The 21,669-nt window shown below is 42.4% G+C and overlaps 1 protein-coding gene across 2 annotated transcripts; it reads right to left on the bottom strand.

The window, feature by feature from the left end:
- Positions 1-3,332: 3,332 nt before the first annotated feature.
- Positions 3,333-21,531, bottom strand: LOC140453636 (interferon alpha-inducible protein 27, mitochondrial-like). 2 transcript variants are annotated; one of them, XM_072548495.1, is made up of 6 exons: positions 21,244-21,531; positions 12,850-12,974; positions 9,107-9,133; positions 6,636-6,671; positions 5,441-5,602; positions 3,333-4,110 (listed from the first exon to the last, which is right to left on the bottom strand). In XM_072548495.1, exons 2-6 carry the CDS (start codon positions 12,899-12,901, stop codon positions 4,004-4,006), a joined length of 384 nt encoding a protein of 127 aa, XP_072404596.1. In that variant the 5' UTR covers positions 12,902-12,974; positions 21,244-21,531; the 3' UTR covers positions 3,333-4,003. The 2 variants fall into 2 exon arrangements, with proteins under 2 accessions (XP_072404596.1, XP_072404595.1); XM_072548494.1 differs by having other exon boundaries at positions 21,295-21,530.
- Between the last annotated feature and the right edge of the window lie 138 nt (positions 21,532-21,669).

Below are 21,669 nucleotides of genomic sequence, written 5' to 3'. Positions count from 1 at the left end.
TGTGTCCAGTTCTGGTCACCCAGTTATCAGAAAAATATTATTAAGTTAGACAGGGTTCAGAAGAGATTTATGAGAATGTTGCTGAATATGGAAGATTTGAGTAATAAAGAAAGACTGGATAGACTGGAGCTTTTTTTCACTGGAACCTAAGAGATTAGGAGGTGGTCTTATAGAGGTTTGTAAAAACATGAGGGTATAGATGGGGTTTATGGTAGGTGTCTTTTCCCAGGATGGGGGAAATTCAAGATTGGGGGACATATTTTTAAGGCCAGAGGAGAGAGATTTGAAAAAGATACGAGGAGCAAATGGTTTACACAGAGAGTGATCCGCATGTGGATTGAACTTCCCGAGAAAGTGGTGACTGTTGGCACATTTAAAAGGCACTCAGCTAAGTATATGAATAAGAAATGTGGGGGGTATGAGCCAGGAGCAGGCAGGTAAGACTAGTTTAGTTTGGGACCATGTTTGACATGGTCTGGTCAGACTAAAGGGTCTGCTTTTGTGCTGTATGACTCTATGACTGTCTCTCTCATGAAGCTTTTAGTTTAAACTAGCCTTTCAATAACCCAGATTGTTCCCTCATTCTCTTTGAATCCACTTTTTTAAACATTGAACAGGTGGCACTTAACCTATGTCCCTCAGAACATTAGTCTGTGGCTCCTGGATTATGAGCCAAAGGACATTTCCACTGCATCGCCACCTCAGAATCTCTCTTACTGGTGTGTTTTATTGCTCTGGATCAACATCACTTCTCCTCAACATAGAACTTGGTAGGAGAATTTTCTCAAAATCTGTAGTGCCCCTTGACTCCACTGAGGCCTCATCCCTCTTGACCTTCAGACATGGCCATTTGCTATATACTCATGCAGCGTTTGCCACCAAAGCTGTTAGCTGCAGGTGCGACATTGATGCCAGCTGTATTGATGTATGAGATGATAGTGTGCACCGAAAGCAACCTGGCAGAAGCATGCAAATCTTGAGCTCCAAAGTAGAGTCAAAGTGCTGAATTGTTGTTTAATTTGGTCCAAGAGCGAGCATGAAGATGTATTGAGCCTGGTGGCTTGCTGATGCTGACTAATGTGGACAGTCGAGAAAGTTGGTGGGTATTGAGCATGCACGGACATGGTATCGATGACGGAGTTGGATGATGGACGGGACAATCTTTGAGCTGCAGCCACCAAGTGCCTGCTGGGACCAACATCAGAAATTTGCGAGTCTAGTTTTTCAGGGAAAAAGAGGAGAATTGGAAGTGGTGTACAAATAAGGTGAGTCGGTATTAACTAGATGGAAGTACATGGAAATATGACAGTCATATTTCAGAAGTGAGATTCTGAAGTTGCCACAAAGCTTAAGGGGAGATTCCATTGGATTCACTATATTTTCCCAGACTTACCATTTTCCACATCCTCAAGGAAGTGAAAATTCCACCCATGAATTGGCAGAAAATCCACCTGAGTATTAAAACAACGGTAATATTTCCAAATCTATGTATGATAGGAGTAACCGAACTCAGGTAAATTTGGATAAAACTGAAACTCAGAGAAATCTACTACAACTCCAGTTTAATGATCCAGAAAAATAGTTGTGAATGTTTTGTGACATAAACTTTTGGATGAAGCTGCATGCTGTTGAACCTAATGTTGGAGTTTGAGTCAAACTGCTGCATTGAATCCTCCACGCTGTGGTATAATCCCAATAAATGTTGTTACTGGACAAAACAGATCCCAAATTCTGGAAATCTGATTTGATAGATCATGGTTGCTTTTATTTTGCAAAGTCTTTCACTGAAATATAAGCATGCATGTTATAGGTTTTGTTTTAACAGTAAGAGAGAGGTGTGTCACTCAAAAGAAATGAAAATAAATCAAGCTATTTCAAATTTTTAAAAATTCATTCATGCAACGTGGACATTGCTGTCTGGGCCAGCATGTATGACTTCCTTAGATAGCCTTGAGAACATGGAGGTAAGCTGCCTTCTTGAACCTGCTGCAGTCCATTAAGTGTAGGTAGCTCCTCAATGCCTTTGGAGGGGTGGGGGAAGGGGGATGCGGGGGACGGGGGAGTTCCAGACTTTTGGCCCAGTGACTGGGCTAGGAAGGTACTGTCTATAGATCCGTAATGAATTTCTGCAGTGCATTGTGTGGATGGTACATGGTGTGAGCTGGAAAATATTTGGCTGGCTCACGTTCATTGGGCTGAAGGGCCTTTCTCTGTGTGTGGACCATGAGGTTTACATTTGCTGTTATTCTAAGTGAATACTATAAAAAGCAATACTGCTAAAAATAAATGTAAAAACTTTACAGTACCTATGTGTGAAATCATGACCTCCAATTTCTTGCAATACCTTAAATATTACTTGACGTCTATCAGAGTAGCTTGTGAACTTGAACTTCAATTGATCTCAATAGGAACAGCTTCACACTCATTACAGTGCAGAATAAAGATAGCAAACTGAAAGGACTTGCTGGGTTATAATACTCAATGGGTTTAGCACAGTCAACTCTGGTATTTGGGATTAAGATTTGGCATTTTCTTGGTTACAGAATAACATTAAAAATTCTAACCACGAGTGAGCTGGAAGACACTGGATATAAATATTTACTTGAGGCCTAAGTGAACAAATGGCTATAAAGTAGCAAGAAGCATTGTTTTACTTAGTGAAAAACTCTTTCATATTTCTACTCCCAATGTACTGCAGTTAAATGCTGCCATGAGTTGCTTGCATCTGCTGAAACAAATGCTGGAAAAATTATGCCTCCAGATGGTAAAATTTCTGAATGGAAGCGGCCATGAGGTTTAAAATTGTTTGTCAAGTAGAATGCAGTAACCACAGCTTGCACTTATACAGCATCTTTTAACGTTGGAAAACATCGCACAGAGTTTCATTGAGGGGTCATCAGAGCCAAAGAAAGAAATTTTAAGAGTGGGGTCCAAGCTCTTGGTCAGCATGCTGGGTTCAAAGGGAAAATTAAATCCCAAAACAAGTGCTATGTTAATTATCATTTGAAAGATGTTTAGCTCCACAAGTAGACTAAGATTTGATTATTGTGATATTAAGTGTAACACCATCTCAGATTTTATTTTGTAGAGGCAATGCATACTTTTACCACCTCAAATCATTCTGACATATCACAGATACTGAGTTTCCAAGACTTGTGTGTCAGCCATGAGATGTGCATTTTGAGATGCATGCTTCATTTGTCAAATATCCCTGCATCTCAACAAAAATATGCTTTTCATATGAGACTCTTGAAAGTCGTTATATCCCCCCATGTTACAAAAATGCTATTGGAAGTTTGGGGATATATGACAAAAAGATCATCAATGAATGGTATTTTTATAACACCTTTAATGTAACAAAACATCCCAAATGGCTTTACAAGAGCATGATCAGACCCCATTAGATACATAAGAGGAGACATTGCGACAGATGGATCTTGTGACATTTTGAAGATAACCTTAAAATACCCTAGGAGAAAGTGAGGACTGCAGATGCTGGAGACCAGAGTTGAAAAATATGGTGCTGGAAAAACACAGCAGGCCAGGCAGCATCCGAGGAGCAAGAGAATCGACGTTTCGGGCATAAGCCCTACCCTTACTCCAGACAGACAAAGTTCATTCTTGCAGTGAACTGCAGTGGCATTGGTATTACATTCAGCATGACACTTTCCTCATCACAGACACTTGTCATTTCTATTTAATGTAGTCAGCAATCTGAATGTTTGCATTTACTCTATGACCAGCTATAGAACGACAACATCTGAAGGATTTTTAATCCACTTCTAATTGAGAAAATAGCTAACAGGGCATCAAAATAGCAGAAAGAGAATAGAAACATCCATACTAAAATTAAAAGTATTTCAAAGTTATTAATTTATAGTCAGCAGAAAATACTTCATTGCTTATTAATTTCTTATAGTATATGATTATTTCAATCCTTCATCTAATAAATAAATCCTCACTAATTCCTTCTAAGTGTCTACTTTAAAACAGCTCATGGGCTTTAGGGCTCATCTTCAGAATCCTGAAAAACTGCTTTTGCTGCATAACCACCCACGCCACCGATACTTCCTATGGCAGCAGCACCAGCAGTAGAGATTCCAGCAGCTCCTGTATGGGTTAACAAAAGATCATTACATTAATCTTTACCATGTTTAACGTATATCAATATCACTGCCTCCCTCCCCACACTGATCATTCTGTGCTGTGAACCATTCTGCACAGGGAAGCATTATATTCCAGGTCTCCAATCTTGATCGTGTAAAAGCTGTTGAACAGTTGATATAAATTGGTTCTCCACCCATTCAAAAAGGACAAGTAAATGGGTGCAAAACTGTTCATCTGTCATTTTACAATACACAGTTCTCGAAGTCATTTCAAAATATAAATGATAGAGGACATCTTTTTCTAATTGCTTCAATGATGAGTTTCACTCCAACATAAATATTGGGTTTTTATTATTTAGATACCCATTTGGACTACATTCAGTAATGCATTCAGCAAATATAATCTCCCTCTGCTCTCATGAAGACTGATAGCCTTGTGTTTGAAAAATCACAGAACCGTGACTCAATTCAAAAATCTTTTCTTCATGTACATTTGGAGAGATGAATTAAAGCTTTTTTAAAAAAACACTTGTTGAATGTGGGCACTGCTGTCTGGCCAGCATTTTTTGCTTGTCCCTAGTTGCCCTTGATAAAGTGGTGGTAAGCTTTTTTCTTGAACCAGTACAGTACATAGTGCTCTAGGTAGACCCACAATGCCCTACGGGAAGGAATTCCAGGATTTTGACCCAGCAACACTGAAGGAATGGTGACATATTTCCAAATCAGGATGGTGAGTGGTTTGGAGGGGAATTTGCAGGGGGTAGTGTTCCCGTATATCTGCTGCCCTTGTCCTTCTGACTGGACATTGTCATGGGTTTGGAAGGTGTTGTCTAAGGATCTTTGGCGAATTTCTGCAGTGCATCTTGTTGCTACGATGTGTCACAGGTGTCAGAGAGCGTGGATATTGTGTCAATCAAGTAGGCTGCTTTGTCCTGTGTAGTGTCATAAGTTCTCGAGTCTTGTTGGAATTGCACCCATCTAGGCAAGTATTCTATCACACTTGACTTGGTGGACAGACTTTGGGAGTCAGGAGGTGAGTTCGTTACTGCTCTGACCTGCTCTTGTAGCCACTGTGTTCACATGGCAAGTCCAGTTGAGTTTCTTGTCAACGGTAACTCTGAGGATATTGATAGTGGGGGATTCAGTGATAGTAACACTATTGAATGTCAAGGGGTGGTGTTTGGATTGTGTCTTTTTGGAGATGGTCATTGGCTGGCATTTCTGTGGCATAAATGTTACTTGCCACTTGGTCAGCCAAGCTGCTGAACCAGTGATTATATTAACATCAATCTTTATAACTGTTCAATTAAACAAAAAAAAATATGAAATCATACCAATAGACTGGAGAGTTGCTACAATGCCGCCTGCTGCTACACCTCCTCCATTAGCGAGTGCTGCCGCAGACATCATCTGTGCTCCGAAGGATCCAGCTGCTATTCCAGCACCAGTAAATCCAGCTGCAGCAACAGCAACAGGGGCAGCAACTAATGCAGCAACTGCAAAATAGAACAATCAAGCCAGTTGATAACACATCACTACTTCAACAAATCCAGCACAGAGATTTCCCATGTTCAATGTATTTTGCAGCCATTCAGAAAGAATAAAGACAGCCCTTTGTGTAACAGCAGCATAACGCCACAACAGCAACAGCTTTTAAAGGACTCAACATCATGTCACAGGTTTGCATTTTCAAATTCCATCAGCGAACAAGGCTATCCCACCGATTATTTTAGAATAGAATCATAATAAAGATAGAACGTAGAAAGCTTTCAAGCCATCATGCTATCACTTTGAAAGAATGGTCACATTTGGTCCCTCATTCCCATATAATGCCCATAGCCTGTAAGAACCTATTCATCTCACTTCTAACAATATATCTGGAGTCAGCTTCCACACTTTTTCAGGTTCCATGTTCCAGATTCAAATGTTACAAATGTAACACCATCTCTCCTCATCTCTGTGATCTTTTCCAATTATGCTCTATCAATGATTCCCAGTTATTAGCACAGTTGTTTTGCTCTAACTACCCTCTACGTGTTTTGAGAGACTTATTGACTAATTATCTTATCGACTTGCTCTGTCTCCTTCATGATTTTGAGTATGCCAACATCAAAGTTTCCCCACTCACAGTCTCAGTTTAGCTTGACAATTTAGTGTTATGTTGAAGGTGTGCTGGGTTGTCAGTGGTGCAATTTTTAAAATTCGCTCATGGGATGAGGGTGTCTTTATTGTCTGTCCCTAGTTGCCCTTAAGAAGTTGATGGTGAGCTGCTGACTTGAACTGCAGAGGAGACAGAAATCAAGGTGCCCACCATTTGTTGGAATTAAATGAAGAACAGCATGCTTTTCTGGGCAAACGTTCAAGAAACATCACTGAAAACAACATTATCTACTCGTGGAATCTTCCCATGCCCAGATTGGTTCCCCACAAAACAGCAGTGAGTAGGTATATATTCAACTATTTGGGAAGCATCTTTGGATATTCCGAGAAGCTGTTAAGGGAGAGTATGAAAGCAGGTTGTTTCTTTACCCGCTCCTCCAGCAATCCAGGCAGCCGTTGACCAATCTGTAAATACATGGAGAATAAAAACAAACATGACAAAAGCTTTAAAAAGTGAGAAACGCTATAATTTGATATCAGTAATGAAGTAAAACAGTCAAGTTAAATATCAAACATCACTTTATCAGTTTGTGCATTGCACAGACATATTCTTCTCAGTGTGAGGGCTAAGAATGTCAGGGGTATATTAACATTCAAAACTACAAGCTCAAAACCCAGATATATGGCACTGCTTCCACAGTGTGCAATGTCCATTAAATAGTCACCTGTTCCAAAGCAAGGAGCTCAGTTTTCCCTGTCTTCAACCTGATTGGACAGAAAAAGAATAACTTTGAACTTGTTTGAGACTCAATGCTGGATAATAACAGCATGGTCTTCTCCACTTGGGGAGCTTTCATTGATGAGGTGAGGTGATGGGGGGTTTGGGAGGTGGTGTTCAGGATTGCAGACAGAGCCCCATAGAGTATATTCAATGCAGGATGTACTTTGTTTATCAAGTGCCAGGCTACCCCTATCGAGTTCTCATACAGCTGGGGGCAGTGTTAAAGTAAGTTTACTAACTTCATGAAAACGAGTCACTCAAACTGAACTAGCACCTCTGTTTCTCACTTGCCAGATGATGCCAGAAATGCTGAAAGAAAATGACCCATTGCAGCATTTTTCTTCAAATCATGTCTACTCAGCCACCAGCATCCACAAATCTATAAAGCATGTTTTGCTAAAAACAGAAAATGCTGAAAGCTTTTCCGGCATTTCCTGTTTTTAGCAAAACATACTTTCTGGATTGGTGGATGTTGGTGGCTGAGCAGACGTGATTTGAAGAAAAATGCTGCAATGGGTCATTTTCGATCTGAACCATGAGAATAAACATAACTGGAATGTCCAAATGGCACTATCCCAGTGCAGTAGACAATACTGGGAAAAAAGAAAGTGAGAAAGTACTCCATATCCTCAGCCCTGCTTACTCTCCATTACACATGGAAAAGACAGATTGTTTAAGGAAAAGCAAGATGTCCCTCTCCACAATATAAATAATAACATTAGCTTTCTGGACTACACTGGACCCCACAGCCACAGACAGTAAAGTAGTAAATGTATCTGACCAATAGGATGGGATAGGTGGGGGGAAAAAAATCAGGATTGTATGACTCACTTGATGAGCTAGTACCTGAAAAAGGATGTAATTAATAACAGGATGAGAACATTTTGTGTTTTTTAAATAGCTTTATTTCGCTCACCCAGTTTGATTTCATATTTTGCTATACTGAAGTCTGAAAATGCCTTCTTACGTTGATATAGCATATTATTACATCTTCAGAATAACCCAAAGTATTTTGCAAACAGTGGATTACTTTGTAATTGCAACAATATTTGTGTAACTTTCAGTTTAATGGACCAGAGTTTCCAAGAAGTGGAAATAACAAAAGAAGAAACTGGGCATTTCTGACAGGATAGCACTGTTATGTTCTGGAATTTAAAAGGTGCAAAATCACAGAGAGACCCCTTGTCAACCCCTGTTGAATGTTAAGTACTTAAATACATGGTTAGGATGTCAGATGGATAGTGGGTAGGGTGCCAGGTAGCCAGTGTACCAGTAGATACAGTACCAAGTATGTATGTGTGGAAGATGCCAGGAAGGTAGAATGGCAAGTGGGTGTAGACTGAGAGTGATCTAGTGTTCAGATTAGGGTTGAGATGTGCCTGCTCCAGTGAGGGGTAGGAGAGGGGTATGTATCTAGTCCAGGAAGCAATCGGGTCTAACAGCAGGGCAGGGGAGGGGAGTGTACAGGCAGATCATGTCCAAAGCAGGGGAACAGTGGGTGGTGGGTCAGGGAAGGTGCACAGTAGTCCATGGATCAGAGGAAGCAGCAGCAGAAGGTCCAGTCCAGGTAATAGGCATTTAGATGCTAGGGAAGGCAAAGCAGGTCCATATTGGGGTTAAGGGGTGAGCTGGTGGAGTGAGGGTGTCTGATGTTTGGGGGTGAGAGAGTAATGTCAGTTCAGAATTTATGGGCCCACAAGAAGTGTAATGGGGAGTATTAGGTAATTATGGAGTCAGCTGAATACTGACATAAGAGTTAAACTAGGTATTTAATAGTCTAACATTTCTAAGTAATTATTTACTCAACTTAATCAGACTTGATTTCTGACTTCAATAGACACTTTTAAGAGGTTCTAAGCATCGAGGAGTTGTGTGTTGGAAAATTCAATTTTCTATGCTAGTCCTTTAGAGTTTGCTACTATGGGGATTCTACAGAGGCCTGATGCAAAACTCCAACTGTACTGGAAATATGACTGTCATGCCATTGGAAAATCCAGATGAATATACAGAGTGAAAGGGATGTCTCTCCATTCTGACACTTTTGTAAAACATCATGATAAAAATGAATAAATTGCATTTTAAAGCAATACACTGTCTCCGATGTGTTGAATCAGATTACCTGTCTCATCTGATGATGAGCTTGAAACTGTAAGAGATATAATTAATAACAGTATGAGTATGTTTTCTTTTTCTTTTCATCTTTAAAAAATATTTTGATACACATACACAGTATCATCATAGAGAATACAACTGTACATTTATACAGCATCTCACCATATCTTCAGAATGACACAAAGCATTTTGCAACCAATGAATTACATTGTAAATGTACAGATATTTATAGAAATATGTGAGACATTCAGGAAAATGGGCTAGATTTTTTTAAAGCTGTTCTCTTGTAGTGCAGAAGTGATGAAAAAAGGCAAACCATGGCCACTTTTCACAGACAGTAGCTGACACACTCTGAAATTTGACAGTCGAGAATCAAAGATAGCCACTGACAGCTGCCATCAAATGTTAAGTACTTCAGGTAAGTGTGAGCTTAGGATGTCATATGGGTAGTGGGTAGGGTGACCAAGTAGTTTGGTTGTCAGTGGGATAAGGTGCCAAGTAACGAGGGTTAAGGCACCAGATGAGTAAGGAGTGGGGTGCTGGTGGTTGGTTTGCCAAACAGGTTTGGCAAAGGATTCAAAATGGGTAAACGCCAAGTAAATAATTCAACGCTTAAGATAGGTAGAGGTGATTTGCTCCAGTGAAGGGCTGGAGAGGGCAATTATTTGATTGCAGAAATGGTCCGGTCTAGTGGTAGAGAGTCTAGTCATAAGTGGTGGGTGGGGCAGTAGGTAGCAGCACGGGCATATCCTATCCAGAGTCGGGTAGGAGCTATCAGTGGGTCTACAGAGGGGAAAGGGTGATGAAGTTATAGGTCTGGAGCAAGGAAAGGGCAGCAACTGGTCCAGAGTGGGAGAAGGGCTGAGCAGGCCCCGAGCATGGCAGGGCTGGTGGATTCTGGTAAGAGAGGGTGATGGCAGAGTCTGAGTGTTATTGTGTAGGGGGGATAGTTAGGGGTTGGCGAGCTAATTAATGGGTCCATTGAATGTCTACTCAGGAATGAGACTAGGCTAAATGAGAATAGTCTAACTTTTTCTGAGTAATTATTTACATAACTCCATTTGAATCCCCTAGATTATTTGGCTCAAATTGATAAATTTGAGAGGTTCTCAGCGGAGAGGAACTGTCCAGTGAAAAGTTTAACTTCCTGAGCAGTTCCTTTGGAATCTGCAATGATCAGGATTCTGCAGGGCCCGTATGTGCAATTCTGATCAACAGTGGAATAATGACTGTCTGACCATCAGCAAGATGGAGGAGTCTCCACTATAAACTTTGTATAATCTCACAATTAATACAAATAAAATACACTTTATAGTCTATTATTGTATCCTCTCTTATGTATTGAATCATTGTTAGTCGAGGATTCTCTAAAGGTAAACATGCAGGTGGAGTCTGTGATTAAGAAAGCGAATGCAATGTTGTCTCTTATCTCAAGAGGGTTGGAATATAAAAGCAGAGATGTACTACTAAGACTTTATAAAGTTCTGGTTAGGCCCCATTTGGAGTACTGTGTCCAGTTTTGGTCCCCACACCTCAGGAAGGACATACTGGCACTGGAACGTGTCCAGCGGAGATTCACACGGATGATCCCTGGAATGACAGGTCTAGCATATGAGGAACGGCTGAGGATACTGGGATTGTATTCGTTGGAGTTTAGAAGATTAAGGGGAGACTTAACAGAGACGTACAAAATAATACATGGCTTGGAAAAGGTGGATGCTAGGAAATTGTTTCCGTTAGACGAGGAGACTAGGACCCGTGGACACAGCCTTAGAATTAGAGGGGGTCATTTCAGAACAGAAATGCGGAGAAATTTCTTCAGCCAGAGAGTGGTGGGCCTGTGGAATTCATTGCCATGGAGTGCAGTGGAAGCCGGGACGCTAAATGTCTTCAAGGCCGAGATTGATAGATTCTTGTTGTCTAGAGGAATTAAGGGTTACGGGGAGAATGCTGGTAAGTGGAGCTGAAATGCGCATCAGCCATGATTGAATGGCGGAGTGGACTCGATGGGCCGAATGGCCTTACTTCCACTCCTATGTCTTATGGTCTTATGGTAAATCCCAAAAGGATTGATCTGTGATTTCCTCTGTACTTTATAACTGTATCGATTAAGCAACTGTGTTCTAATTCTATGCTTTTCAAAGTAGCATGAGAAAACTTTGATAGTGCATTTCATTCTTTGCTTTCCAAATCCCAGCTAATCATGTGTCTTGTCAGTTATTCCTGCCTGCTGCCTACCCCTCAAACAATATGCTATTCCAAGTTGATCACGCTGATAAATCCTGAACTTTCTGTTCTCATAACATCTGAGTCAATTGGCTGAAATTCCAAATGAATTTTTTTCAATGGCAATTCAGCTTTAACAATTCTTTCTTGACAGTCAAGAGTGTTTCTTTCTCCTCACTTTCTGATGGCTGACAATTGTCCTTTCCATCACAGTCACATTTGGACAGGATAGTGGTGAAGGTGGCGTTTGGTACACTTGTTTTCACTGAAGATGGAATACTACGAGGACGCTGTACAAGACATTAGTGAGACCAATTTTGAAATATTGCATTCAATTCTGATTGCCCTGCAGTGGGAAGGTTGTTGTTAAACTTGAAAGGGTACAGAAAAAATTTGTAAGGATATTGCCAGGGCTGGAAAGTTTGAGTCAAAAGGAAAGGCTGGATTGGCTGGTGGTTTTCTCAAGGTAAAAGCAATGACTGCAGATGCTGAAAACCAAATACTGGATTAGTGGTGCTGGAAGAGCACAGCAGTTCAGGCAGCATCCAACGAGCAGCGAAATCGACGTTTCGGGCAAAAGCCCATTCCTGATGAAGGGCTTTTGCCCGAAACATCGATTTCGCTGCTCGTTGGATGCTGCCTGAACTGCTGTGCTCTTCCAGCACCACTAATCCAGTATGGTGGTTTTCTCCCCTTGAGTGAAGGAGGTTGAGGAATGACCTTATAGAGGTTTATAAAAACATGAGGGGCGTGGACAAAATGTCTTTTTCCCAAGAAAGGAGTGTCCAAAAATAAAAGGCCAGAGGTTTAAGGTGAGAGGGGCAAGATTTAAAAGGGACCTGAGGGCTAACCTTTCCACATAAAAAGAGTGGAAGATATATGGAATGAGCTGACAGAGGAAGTGTTGGAGGCAGATAAAATTGCAACATTTAAAAGACATTTGGATAGGTACATGAATAGGAAAGATTTACAGAGATATAGACCAAATGCAGGCAAATGGGACTAGCAAAGTTTGGCATCCCTGCTCAACTTGAATGAGTTGGATGGAAGGGTCTGTTACTGTGCTATATGACTCTATGACTCAATCCATTATCCTGTTAGCGTTGTCACTGACTCATCCATTGGACTTCTCTTTCTCTAACTTGGATCTTTGAAGTAATTACCAAAGAAATTCCACCCTTACTCCACTCCGTTCCAAATGTGCAACTGATGTACAGTTCTCTCCTCATCATGTTGATAATGTGGAATGCCTGGAATCAAAGCAAGAAACTAATGCCAACTTTACTTCCTGCTTTAGCACTCTGAAATCCAAAGTTTAAGTTAAGTTATCTTCTTAGAATTTACAGACTTCTTTGTTCAATCTATTCTCAAATAATTGAAGGGCATTATTGCTCACTTGTTTCCGAACAATAAGTTATTTTTCTTTTTGAAAAGTGTATCATTCAATAAGATTGTGGGATAGTCAGGCATAACAATGGAACTATTAAACATCTGTCAGTATGTTCACATAAATCTACTGCTCACCTGTGTTGAAAGAAGCAGACAAGATCAATGCGCTGTAAATCAGATGAAGCATATTTCCTTGATTTTCAAGGGTGAATAATGAAAGAAATGCAGGTTCTAGGAACAGCTGGAGCACAGCGATTTTCCTGCAAAGTTTAAGACAAGATGTAATCTCAATTAGAAAGGCCACAAACAAAATCCTGACTCTGCCATCCTACTTTATTGGTCACAAATGTATAATAAAATGTGGAGTTGGTTCAAATGATTTTCAGAATTTTCCAACAGTTATCTTAAGTAACTTGTAGATAAGAGGGAGCCAATGGCTGTCAGCTTACTGGACTTTTTAGAAGGCTTTCAATAAGGTTCCACATGAGATATGAGCATGGAAAGTGAAAGCACATGGGATTGGTTGTGCTGGCATGGAGAGAGAATTGGTTAGCAGACAGAAAACAAAGAATAGGAATAAACCGATCTTTTTCTGATTAGTAGCGACTAGCGGGGTACCGCAGGGATCAGTGATTGGGGCCCATCTATCCGCAAGATATTTTGATGTTTAGATGAGAGAATTAAATGCAATATCTCCAAGTTTGCAGATTACAACTTATGTTGTAAGGTAAATTGTGAGAAGCACGCAGAAATGTTCCAGTGTGATTTAGACAATTTGTGGAGGAGTGAAAATGCAATGTCAATGAAGTGGATAAATGTGAGGTTATCCACTCTGGTAGCATAAACAGGAAGGCAAATTATTGTCTGAACAGCGACAGATTGGGAAAGTGAAAGGAGCAATAAAACCTGGATGTGCTTGTAAACCAGTCACTGAAAGTAAGCATACAGATGCAACAGATAGTGAAGGAGGCTAATGGTATGTTGGCCTTCACAGTGAGAGGAATACCAGTATAGGGGCAAGGATTTCTTGTTGCAATTGTACTGAGCATTGGTAAGACCATACCTGGAGTCTTGCATGTAGTTTTGGTCTCCTTATCTGAGGAAGATGTTCTGGTTATGGAGGGAGAGCAACAACATTTACCAGACTGGTTCCTGGGATGGGTATAATGTATGATGAAAGATTGGATTGAGTAGGTCTAAATTCACGAGCATTTAGAAGAATTAGATGGGCGTGATGGTGGTTCTCACAGAAATCTAGACAGGGTAAATGCAGGAAGGATGTTCCTAATAACTGGGAGTCCAGAATAATGGGTCACAGTCTAAGGATATGGGATAGATGATTTCAGACTAAGGATATGAGATAGACCATCTCAAACTGAGATGAGGAGAAGTGTCTTCACCATGGAGAATGGTGAGCCTACAGAATTCTGCCACAGATAGTGGTTGAGGCTTAAATCTAGAATGTTTTCAAAAAGGCATAAGATATAATTCTTAGGATCAGGGGTATGGGAAATGACCTGTCCTACCTGCCAGTCTCTCTTCCCACCTATCCGTTCCACCCTCCCCTCTGACCTATCACGTCCATCCCCACCCCCATTCATCTATTTTACTCTTTGTTACCTTCTCCCCAGGCTCACCACCACCACCCCCCCCCCCTCCATACCCCATTTATCTCTCCATCCTGGAGGCTCCCTACCTCTATTCCTGATGAAGGGCTTTTGTTTGAAATGACTGTTCCACATATCTGACGAAGAGGCAGGCAGAGCTGGGGCCCATGTGGGTGTCCATAGCTACTCCTTTCCCGCCGACCCAACCAGTACCCTTTCACTGACACCCTCCTTCGACTGATTGAACTGGTCCTCACTCTGAACAACTTCTCTTTCCAATCCTCCCACTTCCTCCAAACCAAAGGAGTAGCCATGGGCACCCACATGGGCCCCAGCTATGCCTGCCTCTTCATCAGATATGTGGAACAGTCCATCTTCCGCAGCTACACTGGCACCACCTCCCATCTTTTCCTCCGCTACATCGATGACTGTATCGGTGCTACCTCGTGCTCCCACAAGGAGGTTGAACAGTTCATCCACTTTACTAACACCTTCCACCCCGACCTCAAATTTACCTGGACCGTCTCAGACTCCTCCCTCCCCTTCCTAGACCTCTCCATTTCTATCTCGGGCGACCGACTCAACACGGACATTTACTATTAACCGACTGACTCCCACAGCTACCTAGATTGCACCTTCTCCACCCTCCCTCCTGTAAAAACACCATCCTATATTCCCATTCCTTCGCCTCCACCGCATCTGCTCCCAGGACCAAACAACCCAGATGGCCTCCTTCTTCAAAGACCGCAATTTCCCCTCAGACGTGGTTGACGATGCTCTCTACCGCATCTCCTCCACTTCCCGCTCCTCCGCCCTTGAACCCCGCCCCTCCAATCGCCACCAGGACAGAACCCCACTGGTCCTCACCTACCATCCCACCAACCTCCAGATACATTGTGTCATCCTGCGTCATTTCCGCCACCTCCAAACAGACCCCACCACCAAGGATATATTTTCCTCCCCTCCCCTATCAGCATTCCCGAAAGACCACTCCCTCCACGACTCCCTCATCAGGTCCACACCCCCCACCAACCCAACCTCCACTCCCGGCACCTTCCCCTGCAACCGCAAGAAATGCAAAACTTGTGCCCACACCTCCCCCCTCACTTCCCTCCAAGGCCCCAAGGGATCCTTCCTTATCCGTCACAAATTCACCTGCACCTCCACACACATCATTTACTGCATCTGCTGCACCCAAATGTGGCCTCCTCTACATTGGGGAGACAGGCCGCCTACTTGCAGAACGTTTCAGAGAACACCTCTGGAACACCCGCACCAACACTTTAACTCCCCCTCCCACTCCGCCAAGGACATGCAGGTCCTTGGCCTCCTCCATCGCTAGACCATGGCAACACGACACCCGGAGGAAGAGCGCCTCACCTTCTGCCTAGGAACCCTCCAACCACAAGAGAGGAATGTAGATTTCTCCAGCTCCCTCATTTCCCCTCCCCCCACCTTATCTCAGTCCCAACCCTTGGACTCAGCACCGCCTTCTTGACCTGCAATCTTCTTCCTGACATCTCCGCCCCCACCCCCTCTCCGGCCTATCACCCTCACCTTAATCTCCTTCCACCTATCGCATTTCCAACGCCCGTCCCCCAAGTCCCTCCTCCCTACCTTTTATCTTCGTCTACTTGATACACCTTCCTCATTCCTGAAGAAGGGCTTATGCCTGAAATGTTGATTCTCCTGCTCCTTGGATGCTGCCTGACCTGCTGCGCTTTTCCAGCAACACATTTTTCAGCTCTGATCTCCAGCATCTGCAGTCCTCACTTTCTCCTGAGGCTGTATAAGGCTCTGGTCAGATCACATTTGGAATATTCTTAGCAGCTTTGCTTCTATGGAAGGATGTGCTGGTATTGGAAGAGGTCCAGAGGAGGTTCACAAAAATGATTCTGGGAATGAAGAGCTTGTTATTTGAAGAGTAGTTAAGGACTCTGGGTCTGTATTCGATGGAGTTTAGAAGGATGGGGGTACCTGATGGAAACTGAAGGGACAATCTTTTAGCAATGAAATGAGAAGGAATTTCTTCAGTAAGAGGGTCATTAATCTGAGGAACTCATTGCTACAAAGGGCTGTGGAGGTCAAGTAATTGAGTGCATTCAAGACAGAGATAGATAGGCTCTTGATTAGAAAGGGAATCTAGAGTTATGAGGAGAAGGCAGAAGAAAGGGGTTGGGAAATGTAACAGCTGTGGGTGAAAGGTGGAGTAGATTTGATAAGCCAAATGGCCTAATTCTGCTCCTATATGTTATGGTCTAATGAATACAGCTTTGAATGAAGTAATCCCACAGATACATCCCATTCTGGTGAGCCCAGGCATGACTGTTAATGGGCTAAGCTTAGGCCATAGGGTATTAGAACATTACAAGTGTCTTCTGTACCATTCCTTCAGCCACTGAATCACAATTAAACTGCCTTCACCATAGAGGGAAAATAATGCACAAGGACTCATGTTTCACGGCATTCCATGGTAGAGTGTTATAATTAATCAAGCAATGAATCAGGTTGTAACACCAGTGAATCTCTGTACCTCTGCCCTGCATGGGTAGACAATCTCCTTTCAGCATCTAAGACTAAGGGTGGGCATTATGAAGCACTACTCTGAAATTGAAGGTTCAGTATCTGAGATGCACCATTTGCCAAGTGTATTGATCTGCATTAGACAAATTACGTGCTGTGATCCCCTAGCTTGTCCTGATCCATGAACATAAGGGACATCAGGAAACTATTAGGATTCTTTAATCATTTCAGGAATTTTATTCTCAACTTCACCTCATAGATAGAAATGACAGATTGAGGGGAGGGCAGTACTCTCCCTGAGAACTGACAGAGTGGGGAGGATTAGGAAAAGGCATGTACAGTGGTTAAGTAACAATGGGTCTGCTTTGTCCTAGATGGTGTCAAGTATCTGGAGTGTTGTTCAAGCTTCACTTATATGGGTATACAGGGAGTATTCCACCACACTCCTGACTTGTGCCCTGACTTGGTGTCTAGATATGGGAGGAAAAGGAAGGTGTAAGCATTGAATCCTTAGAACTCAGTTTGTCAACAGGAGAGAAACCAATTGTGCTCTTGACTATTTTGTTTCAGATAGATCTCCAGGGTGATGACAATCTGGAAAATCATCACTGCAACCACCACCTAGACAGGTACACCTTGGGAGCCTCCAACACTCCACATCACCAGGAATGCAACCTCACCAATGCATCGAACCCAGGATAGGGAACAGACTATGACTGAAAGTGATCAAGTTACTGAAATTACTGGTGCACTCCAGACTTTGACCTGCCTCTTCTGTTCCTAAAAACCACAATGCATACTCACAGGGATGTGGCAATTAATCTCATCTATAGCAATAATAGGGAACTGAGAAGATGGAGGTTTTGCAGCAGGAAGAAGGAAGTTCCTTCACTGGACTGTCATTAATATCATAACTAATACTGGGGATGGACTAATATACTACCATTTGCTTGGAAGCCAGGATTGGAGTCACAATGTTGTCAAGAGCAATGTGTGGGCATTGTGCAAAACCACAACCATGCTGATTAACAATGTAGTAATTTGTCCACTTGCTGGTAACAGATACCCATGGGGGAAGGTAGCCATAATGGACTTCTTGAGGAGAATTATAATTGGGAGATGCCTCCTTGGGTGGTCTTGTCGCAAGAGGACTTACAGCCCAGGGAATAGGATTAGCACTTATGGTCATGCAAGTTGAAGGATTAGGTATAAAGGAATATAAATAAGCCTATTGTGCCAGACCATCACTATAGCCACTGACTCCCAGAGCAAGGGAAGAATATGGATCATGTTGCTCAGGACACAAATGAAAATGTTGATCAGATGTTTTGAAATAAGATTTGGAACAGTGCCTCAGCATTAAGTAGATTAGATCTTCAAGATCAACTTGAAGAGAGGAGACTGATGCTTATTTGGCTTATGGTGAGGGGCCGTAGACAACACGAACAGGTTCCTGATGCTTGTGTCACAGGTCCATAATTTGAGTGTTTGGTGATGATTTGGTGCGGATCTCAGAGAGGAGGGAGCAAGTCACAAACTAGTCATCCAACCATCTGAGCTAACCAATCCTGAAGGTACATCTATACTGCTGTGAGGAAGGGAATCCCAGAATTTTGAATCAAGAAGGAGAAGCAATAAAGTTCCAAGTCAGGATGGCGTGTGGGTTGTAAGGGGACACGCAGGTGATGCTTTTCCTATGTATCTTCTGCTCTTGTCTTTCTGGGTGTTGGAGGTTGTGTGTTTGCATGGAACTATTAAAGTAGCCCTGGTGAGTTGTTGAATTGGGTCTTGCCATTGATACATTGCTGAATCTGTGCATCAGTGATAGATAGAGTGACTACATGATTCATTTACAAGTGGGCTTCTCTCTCTGGATGGTGTTGAGCTTCTTCAGCATTGTTGGATCTGCACTCATACATGAAAGTAGAACACACTCCATTGTTCTCCTGACATGAGCCTTGAAGGTGGGGGATCAGGCTGTGGGGAGCCAGGATGTGTATTCCGTGCTTCAGAATGCCTAGTCTCTGGCCTTTTCGTCAAGCCTTTGTATTTAATGGCAGGTCCAGTTCAGATTCAGGTCATTGCTAAGCCGCCAGGACGATGTTAATGGCATTCAGAGATCGTACCGCACCAAGTCATCTCCCAACAAAAGATTCACAGTTTTTGTAGAACTGCAACTGTCACTATACCAAGACTTTCAAGATGACACTTTCTAGGTGAACTTTTATGAGACAAAACTTTAAACAGGTTCTGGTTAGCTCTTTCACTAGCTCTGTGATGTTTATCCAATCGTTTGATGGCAAGTCAGGAATCCTTGTTGCAGGGAGTGCTTAAAAACACAATGCATCTCTGAAAAATGATTATTTCTTCCCATGGAGTTGATGATACAAAAGGGGCAATTTCTCCTTGTGTAAAGATGACTTGGCTGGTACCTTATCTCACCTCCACCTTATTCGAGTCTAGGCTTGGGACTTTCAAGGCACTGACCATGCCTCCATTATGGTCAGTGCGGATGTATTTCACAGTTTGTTTTGCGGATTGATGTGCCCTGACTTCTCTTACTTTTCTTGTCTCTGCTGTCTATTTCTGTTCCACTGTTTATCTCTCCTATTGCTGGTAAAGCATTGCAAGATTCACATTTGTCTTGGTTTGGACTTTTATAGATTAAATATAGATATTAGGCAGGACAGCCGAGACTTGGACATTGGAATCTTTTTGTTCCTACGTGAGTTCCAAGGCTGCTAGTCACATGCTTCCAGTACACATCCGTAGGCACTGAGAAAAGCAGTCTATGGTTGATCAGAACAGACAGACGTATCAGCAGACAACATGGAATACTCCTCATGGGCCTTTCCCACCAGCTGACCCCACATCAGGTGTGTCCAAAGCTCTACTGGCCATTGTCATTCAGTTGCCTGTTTTTCAAAGGTTGCAAAGGAAGTTTTAGAAATCAACCCCTTTGCATTTAAAGACAAACTGGGATTGCTTTAGGAAATCAAAACTTGTCATTGAAGTAAAGATTATTTAAACTAGCCTTGGATAAAGTCATATTCTCCTTAGCTGCTGTAATCTGTAACAGTTCCCTATCTCTATGGGCACAGGTGGAAAAGCTTGTTTACTCTTCATTTGGAATTCTCTTGCTCCCCTTTTCCTAAAGGCATGGTGGCTCAGTGGTTAGCACTGTTGCCTCACAGCACCAGGGTCCCAAGTTCAATTCCAGCCTCGGGCAACTGCCTGTGTGGAGTTTGCACATTCTCCCCATGTCTGCGTGGGTTTCCTCCCACGGTCCAAAGATGTGCAGGTCAGGTGAATTGGCCATGCTAAATTGCCCATAGTGTTAGGTGCATTAGTCAAAGGAAAATGGAACTAGGTAGGTTACTCTCGGAGGGTCGGTGTGGACTTGTTGGCCCAAAGGGCCTGTTTCCACACTGTAGGGAATCTAATCTAATAGCCTTGCCATTTCAGCGTGTGCAGTTTGAAAGACGAACAGCTTCAGGACATCATGAGAACTTTAGTCTGGCCAGAAGTTAAGAACAAATTTGCATGAAATCTAAAATCCATCAATCTCAAATCAGATCACTGGAGCTAACAGTGGCTGGAGGATCTTGGGCAATGTGCCCTCTGTATCAGATTGGGCTGAACAGAGAGGAGGGAGTGTATGGGACCGCAAAGGAAAACCAGTTGTATTAAGTGAGGTGGAGGTGCTCATGTTGGACTCGGGTGGACAAAGTGACAAGTCACAGGACACCAGGTTATAGTCCAACAGGTTTATTTGAAACCACAAGCTTTCACAGCGCTGCTCCTTCTTCAACCTTGAACAACACTACAACCTGGTGTCCTGTGAGTTCTGACATTGAATGAGGTAATCTCAGGTTGAATATGCTTGCTACATGCAGAGCAGAATTTCTCAAAAAGAGGATGTCAGATGACGACTGAATCTTGAAGCTGTGAAACTATGTAATGGGGAAGAAAGATTAGATACAGTGCAATTGGTGTGGGCTTTAGATATTGTGGAAATGAGTGAGGCTTTCAGACTGGAGTGGCTATGCTGCCTTGCACACGTGCTTAATATCAAATCTTTGTTCACGTAAACCTAGCAGACTTGACAGTAATGTTGTCATCACAACAGAAACACAGCTGTAAGTGCTACTCCGTATCACTCAGGAAAGCAAAAGCCATTAGCTTCAATTTCACGCGGGTAAGAGCAAATTACTATAGATACTGGAATCTATACCGAAAACAACAAAAGCTGGAGATCATCGTGGCTCAGGCAACTTCAATGGATCAGAGTCCAATTAAGGAAAATGTCATACGCAATGCATTGATGGGTTATGAGTATATTGGTGTAATCCTGCTATTATTTTAACTACAGAAAAATAATGTTTCTAAAAATACATACTGTAGAAGACCGAAAGTGCCTGAAATCACTAGTAGATTTCTTCGTTATTACCTGGATAGATCCTGGAATTACCGAAAGACGAACCCAAGCTGGACTCAGGAGGAGTAGCTTCGTAGTGGCTGAATCACAGAATATATAGCAAATCAGAGGATTCTGCCGGGTCCTAATGCTCAGTGAGTTTTGCCAATTCAATTTTCATATACTGGATTAGTGGTGCTGGAAGAGCACAGAAGTTCAGGCAGCATCCAACGAGCAGCGAAATCGACGTTTCGGGCAAAAGCCCTTCATCAAAAAAAAAAGCATCAGCCCGTTTCATTTTTATATCAGATTTCAATGAAAGCTGGATTTGAGAAATCGAATCTACGACATTAGTTTCAGTTTCGTTTCCTCAGAAATCCACATGACATCACTCCCAGCCCTAGCTTT

Source organism: Chiloscyllium punctatum, chromosome 27, assembly GCF_047496795.1.
Source record: "Chiloscyllium punctatum isolate Juve2018m chromosome 27, sChiPun1.3, whole genome shotgun sequence".
In the NCBI taxonomy this organism is placed as follows: domain Eukaryota; kingdom Metazoa; phylum Chordata; class Chondrichthyes; order Orectolobiformes; family Hemiscylliidae; genus Chiloscyllium; species Chiloscyllium punctatum.
The sequence above is the reverse complement of the archived record's forward strand: the minus strand, read 5'-3'. Positions and strand labels throughout refer to the sequence as shown.

Bases quoted from the DNA above. Each gene is read 5' to 3' on its own strand.
- LOC140453636 (XM_072548495.1), bottom strand. From the start codon at position 12,901: ATGCTTCATCTGATTTACAGCGCATTGATCTTGTCTGCTTCTTTCAAC. The intron at 6,672-9,106 runs GTAATCTGATTC...ATGTATTTACAG, and splicing joins CTCATCATCAGATGAGACAG to ATTGGTCAACGGCTGCCTGG. The intron at 5,603-6,635 runs GTAAAGAAACAA...TCTATTTTGCAG, and splicing joins CTGGATTGCTGGAGGAGCGG to TTGCTGCATTAGTTGCTGCC.